A 7361-nucleotide genomic window follows, 5' to 3' on the forward strand; every position below is an offset into this window, starting at 1 on the left:
TGCTGGCTCGCATTGTGTTATGATCATTAGTGTCTGCTTCAGTTTGCCATTTATCCATGGAGGAATGAATTTATTGAATCGTCGAGGGAAACAAGTGCATGTTGTTACATATGCACACACATCGATATTGACTTGTTTTCCTCCAGGTTATACATCCATCAAAATTTCCGTCAGAATTATTGGAAGTTTTTGGTGGGTTTCACTTTCGCAGAGAAACACAAAGCAGCACAGAAATAATGGAGATTTCACTTTAATAGACGTTAGGATGTCTGATTGGAGTCAACGTTGTTCATGGATGTAAGAGATTTTTGACCCGTTTATTTTAAATATATCTTGTCTTTAATATAAAAGTTAGGTCTTTAATATAGGAGCTAGTAGACCCGTTTGAATACATTAAAAAAGTTTGTTTATTTAGTTATTTGTAATAATTAGGAGTTTTTTCTAAAATATTTTTGCTAATCATGTGTATTAGTTAGAATTATCATTTGACAAAACATTTAACATGTATAACTACTACAAGAACAATCTTGGAAAAAATGAATAGATATAAAGGAAAAAATAAAGTGGGATCTTATATTTAAGATCAAATTAAAAGTCAAACTAAAAATGAATAGATATGAAGGAAAAAGTAGAGTGGGATCTTATATTTAAGATTAAATTAAAAGTCAAATTAGCTTTTATATTAAAAATCGAAAGTAATACTTTTTTACTGAGATAGATGTTTGTACACTAAAGCAGCTGTAATAGGAAGAGACTAGAAAATTAGTTGTTGAAATTTAATCTTATTTTGGTGTCAGTGTTTGAAATTTAAAACTAATAGTTTTATTTTCTGAAATTTGATTTTATTTTGACCCGTTTAAAGATTTTTAAACACTCAACAAACAAGATTTTAAAGAATAAAATTATTGGTTTTAAATTTCTTAGATCAAAACTTAACTGAGGTCAAATTTAAGAAACTAAGAATAGTATTAACCTGATAAATAATAATATGAAGGAATATAACTCGTTTGAAATGAAAAAATTTTGAATTGGGGGATAATAAAAATATTGCTAATGTGTTAATTAAAAAATAATAAATACTCTGTTTTAAAAATTGCTTTTAAACAATTGGGTACGCTGAAGTTTCAGGAGAAAGAATCGTAATTAGAAGCACAAAAAGAAAAGGAAAAAACTAAATGAGTTTTTTTAATAAATATGTAAATCTGTGAATACTGCATAAATAAAGAATCTAGGAAGGCAATAATAAATTATCAGAATTAACATTCTGCCAAAAAAAATATACGAAGTAACAAAATGTCTTTGGCAAAATAAATCTTTTAATTATTTAAATTTTTAACTCATTTATAACTCAAATTCTAATTATGACTCGTTTTAATTCAGTTTTTAAATTTTTTATTTACTTAAAAATCAATTCCTAATCTTTTTCCATTTACTAATTCGATCTTTTCTGTACAAAATTCATTCTGCCTTGGCACAAAAAAAAAAAGGTTATAAATCCCTGATTTGCTTAGTTTAATTCACGTTTCTTCCATTAACTATTAATGTGTTCTACTTTGATTTCTATTTGAGCGATTATGGTAAGTGGGTAAACAGTGATAGAACTCATAGGTTTTACGTTGCAAATTTCTTTTGCGGCTAATTTTTTGTCTTTAAATTAAGATTTTAAAATTAAAAAAATATTTTGCAGTCAAAATTTTGAACTCTTGATCAGACTCTTTACTAATTAGGAATGTGAGATAATTGATTGGCAAAAAAAAGGTATGTGAGATAATACTTACTTTAAATAATTTTAAAATCTATTTTTAAATATGGTTTTTGGAATTTTTCAAAATTATCATTCATCCCTCCTACAATTATAAATATACATAAAATTATCTCTACATGTTAAAGTTATTTGAAATAAAATTTTAAAAACACGACTAAATAATATTAATTATTAAAAAATAGCCTCGCAATAAACTCCTGTATTTTATAATTTTATAATTTTAACGAATAAGTTTTATATTTTTAAAGACCTACGTTGAGACAAGAATTCAAACATTGCTTTACGACGTTATAAATGATTAGTTTCTTTCGTTAAACCTAACATCTGTCGGAAATATTTTTTGTTGCTAAAGCATAGGTATCTTCTGATTGAAGGCAATTCTATTCGAGGTACTATCAGGTACTAAATGTGAATAGCTCTCTTAGCAGGGATTCGAATCTTGATGCGTCACGTTGTCGGGAATATTGAATATTAAATTAAAGAGCTACATTGAGTCATGAAGAATTGGGCTTGGGCTTGTACAGGGTGGGGTTAAAAACCTTTTACGGTTGGGTTATCATTCAACTCTCGAATGATTAGAGGGAGTCATTAGTTTGGTTAACAAAGGGTCTTCCGATTTTTTTAATGGATAAACTACACAGTTGCTAATTTCTTTAATTCTATGACTGAAAGCAGTAATCCAACTACACATATTTTAATATGAGAGAATTACAATCAAGTTTTATAAAAGAGAAATCATTATTAAAAACTCTCAATAACAATCTGAACAGCTTATAATAACAAGCTCTACAATAGAGAATGATAATCTCTAAGACTTGTTTTGTAATTTTTTTTTATGAGACTTGATTGTAATTCTCTCTTTTAATATTCTATACTTTTTCTCGGCACAAGCCCTCTCCATTTCTTTTTTCAACCATTTCCTTCAATTTCCCCAATCCTAGCCTTTCATTTAATCTGCGGCTGAAAAAATGCAGAGTCATGTGGCATTTAATATCTTGACATCGCACCTTATGAAAATCCCGCTTTCCGTTCTTCTTCTTCTTCTGTTTTTTTTTTTTTGCTAAAATATACTTTTAATTCTTTAACTCTATACAATATTTCATTTTGATCTCTTCACTTTAATTTTTTTTTAATTCACTAACCCTAAAATTGTTAACAAAAAAAATAATGATATTGAGCTCCTGAATACTGATAAAATATTACTAAAGGCTAACATATTAAATTTAATATTCAAAATAACCATGAATATCTATTATTTAAGACTAATAATTTTGGGAATAAAGAACTGAAAATATACTTTTTAAAGTTAATGGATCAAAATAAAACATTGTGTAAAATTAAAAGATTAAAAATATATTTTAGCCTTTGTTTTTTTTATGCACCCACTCTCCAGTCTCTCCTCCCTTTTAATCTTCTTCTTTCTCTATTTTCTCACTCCACATTATTAATTATAGGCAAAAATTAGAATAATAAAAATTTTACACAAAAATGATAAAACTATTTAAAAGGTTGCACACCATTCAATTAAGATAGTAGAAAAAATCAGTTAAAAGAAGGCAGTATAAAATTGTTGTTTACTTATTTGTTTCTTTAGTTTAGAATAACGACAACTTTTTGCTGGCAAACAACAAAAAATAATGACAATTTTTTTAAGATAACAATTTTTATTGTTTTTATGGTATTTGGCGTGTTCCTCAGAAAAACAAACTGGACTAATGCTATATTTTCAGAAAGTGATAAATAAATTATTATGTTTTCCTGCATTTTAAAAAATTATATCATTCTGTCTCTATTTATAAGTTACTTGTATCCTAAACCCGTAAATCAATAAATACATTAAATTTATAATTTTTTCATATTTGTCCTTATTAGAAAATGTTTTAAAAATATATTTCTTACCTATTCATTTTATCACTCTCTGTAGTTATTAAGTCAATAGGATAAAATTAAAAAAAATTAATTACTTTACAAGTGACTTATATTTAAGAACAATCTTTTTTCCTACAATTGATTTGTAAATAAAAATGGAGGGAAATGGATGTAAACGAAATGGAGAGACCGGGAAACAACACACTACGACATATGATACAATAATCTAATGCCCTCATCAGGACAAAGAAAATGTTGTTTAAACATAGAACGATGAAACAAAAATTTATTTATACCAAAGTGAAAATAAAAATTTATTACATTTTTAACCATCTCCTTACACTTATATATGGTGTGGGGGGCCTGTTTGGGTGCCCCCAAAACTATAGTTTGGGAGGCAAAATCATAGTTTGGGTGGGGTATCACCCAAACAACATCAATTTTGGAAAAATAATCCGAAACCACAGTTTTGGAATCTAAAACCATGGTTTCAGGAGAAGTGAATCTATTCTACTTCTGGCTGAAATTGAAAAGTATGATTGTACCTGACAGAGTAGATCTCAACAATAATATGACTTTAATATCCCTCAATTATTTTTTTATAAACATATTTAATCTTAGATATTATAAATATATATACACATATTAATTAATTATTAATTATATTGTCTTATGTATTATTAATTATGTTGGTAAAAAAAATATTATTAACAATTTTATTCTTTCAAATTAAAATATATCATAAAATCTATCTTTTATGTAATTATCATATTAACTTATGTTTTTTTAGTAATTTGTATATATAAAAAGTGTTTCTGATAACAACTATCTAAACACTCTCATTTCTCAGAATTATTTTTTCACAAAATCTATTCTTTCCATAATCTATTTTCTAGAAACTATTCTCCAAACACCCCCATAATCTATAATTTAGTTGATATTGATTTTATTTAAATGGAAAAATTAATCTATGTGTATGCTGAATGAGAACCAGTCATGTCATCCGCTGTTGTTTCTCTTACAAGTTGCCAAATTACGAAATATAGGGACCAATACTTATAGGTGACGAAATTACAAGAACTCAAAAAAAAAAAAAACTACGAAGTCTTAATTAAAATAAAATAAAATTATATAAAAACAAGAGAGGAATTATGTTTTTTCTTGGCGTCAAGCTTATGAATACGTAAATGAGGAACCTCAAGCTTTTGGATACACATCACATTCTCTAATAGGAATTCCGACCCTTTATTAATTGATCAGCAGGAACATGTTCACTCCTTGGTCCAGTTGATAAAGTTGTTGAGATTCCTTGTATATTGACGACCTTCTTTTTCCATGTTTTCTATCACAATTTCCTTGCATTTCAAAGACCTTGCTTTCATATCTTCACTTCCAAGAACCAGCTCCACCTTCTTATTGATCTCATCCTTTGATATAACCCCATTTTCTTGCTTGTCAAGTCCCAATCCAACCTTCCAAATCTCACAAATAAAAAACTTGTTCACGAACTGGTCATTGCGAAATGGCCAACACAAGAAAGGCACCCCACCACTTAAACCTTCCATGGTGGAATTCCAACCACAATGGCTAATGAAACAAGCTATGGCAGGGTGTTTCAAGACCTTCTTCTGTGGGACCCAACCAACAATTTTACCCTTATTAGTTTCCTTAAACGCATGTGGGTATGCATTATGTTGTTCATTCGCAGGCTTCACAACCCAAAGAAAAGGCATATCCAAAAGGTCGAGCGCAAGTGCTAGTTCTGTAAACTGGTTAGGCTCCAACACTGACAAACTACCAAAAGAAACATAAATGACAGATTTAGGTTGTTGTTGGTCTAACCAATGTAGACAGGTTCTGTCTTCTTCCCAGAATGATGTTGGGTTGTAGTCACTATTTGCCAACATTGGGCCACCAATAGGCGAGAGCCTTGGTGATGTGGAAAAAGCCACAGGTTCAAGTTCATGCACAGTATTGCAGAGCCACCATTGTGCTAACCTGCAAGTCTGAATCTCTTGTACCAGGTGTTCAAAGTAGACCCTTCCCAGGCTGCACCAAGGCAAATCTTTTGGGGCCATCAGAGGCATGCTAGGAGAAAGCTGAATTTTCTGGGTTTTGATCGGAAGTCCTGAAATGGAAATAGGTTCAAGATTTTGAAGGGAAGAGAATGAAAAAGAGATCACATCATTTATAATCCTGATATGTTTGGTGGAACTTTTGGAGTTCAAAATACAAATAAAAAATGAAAATTAAAAAACGAAATTTTAAGCAGAGATGGATCAAAACTGAGAAGAGTACAAGTTTTTTTGTCCTGTTGGAGAATTATTCAAGGCCAAAGACGTAGTCTTATTTGCAAACAGCTTTTGAGCGTAATAGAGGTAAAAGATTTTACCATTTTCAGAATCAATAACACCGTCATCAATGAAGCTGTCAATGGAATCACAGAGAGTCAAAGTAGTTGCAGAGGCAGGCCAGAGCAGAGCACCTTTGATTCCCAGTCTGCTTCCAATTTCTAAGGCCCATCCCATATTAACAGTAACAACTATGCAAGTGATCTTACTGTTACCATCTAAAGCATTAATCTCATCTATGAGTTTAGGAAGGCTTAAAGGCATGGTCTTTTTGATTGAAAAAACCAGATTCTGCAAGTCTCTTCTTTCATCTTCAGGATCTAAACCATCCGGGAGTGAGACTAACTTGATCTTTGATCCCAAGAGGTTTTCTTGATCAGAACTCGCAGCCTTCATCATCGCTCTTTGGTGGTTGAACTCTGTGCTTAGGAAAGTGACGTTGCAGCCATGTTTGACCACAGCATGAGCGAACTGCATACTGGGATTCAAGTGTCCTTGTGTTGGGTATGGTATAACGAGAAAGTGAGGAATCCCCATTTCTGCGAGAGTGCGAAAGAGATAAGGTTGGCTTAGAACTTAGAAGGGTGTGATTTTGAAGCCAAATCTGAAGAGGTTGAAGTAGGCTTCTATTTATTTCAGACTGACACCCAGTGGCTATATAATTGTTAAATACTTTTACGGTCCGGCGGCGCACCAAGGGGAGCAGAAAACCGCGTTTTCGCCAAACACATATTGGACTAATGAGAATCCATTATATCTGGATGGAATTTGTAACTGCGTGGGTTTCTTCAAACGGAACTCTGTACATGGATGCTTGAGCTGCCGTTTAATATTGTTTAATCCGGGGGCCACATGGGGAGACGACAAGATTGACCAGGTAATAATTAGATGTTATGAATTACTAAATAACCAAATCACGCAATTTAAAAAATTATTTTAAAAAAAATATGTAAAAAAAATACTTATGAGATGCCCTTATTTATAGAGGTGGCAAGCAAGAGAGAAATGAGAGAAAAAGAAGATGAGGAAAAAATAAGTAAAAAAAAACAGAGAGAAATGACTGAAAATACCTTTTGAAATTTAAAAAGACAAATAGGTCATGTAAATAAATAAAAAGACGAAATGGACATGAGGTAGGAATCTGAGATTTGCAAAGTTTGGTAAAAAAACTAAACTGCCACTAAAGTAAAATGAAGAGCATCAACAGCTTTTGCAGAGTGATTGATAACTTTCAAATTGAATTTGATCATTTTCATAATGTGTTTTGCAATTTGTTATTAACCATTATAAAGTAAGCGAAACTCAAAAAATTGAGTTGAACAAAATTACTAAACATGTAACGTGACTGACTACTTGTGAAATAAAAAGTATCAATT

The 7361-nt window shown here is 30.5% G+C and overlaps 1 protein-coding gene across 1 annotated transcript; it reads right to left on the reverse strand.

Moving 5' to 3' along the window:
* Positions 1–4775: 4775 nt before the first annotated feature.
* On the reverse strand, positions 4776–6534 carry LOC114733621 (UDP-glycosyltransferase 83A1-like). Its single transcript, XM_028921112.1, has 2 exons — positions 6027–6534; positions 4776–5762 (listed from the first exon to the last, which is right to left on the reverse strand). Exons 1-2 carry the CDS (start codon positions 6520–6522, stop codon positions 4906–4908), a joined length of 1353 nt encoding a protein of 450 aa, XP_028776945.1. The 5' UTR covers positions 6523–6534; the 3' UTR covers positions 4776–4905.
* Positions 6535–7361: the final 827 nt, after the last annotated feature.

Source organism: Neltuma alba, unplaced genomic scaffold, assembly GCF_004799145.2.
Source record: "Neltuma alba isolate B1F8T4 unplaced genomic scaffold, ASM479914v2 tig00013021_pilon, whole genome shotgun sequence".
NCBI classification, from domain to species: domain Eukaryota; kingdom Viridiplantae; phylum Streptophyta; class Magnoliopsida; order Fabales; family Fabaceae; genus Neltuma; species Neltuma alba.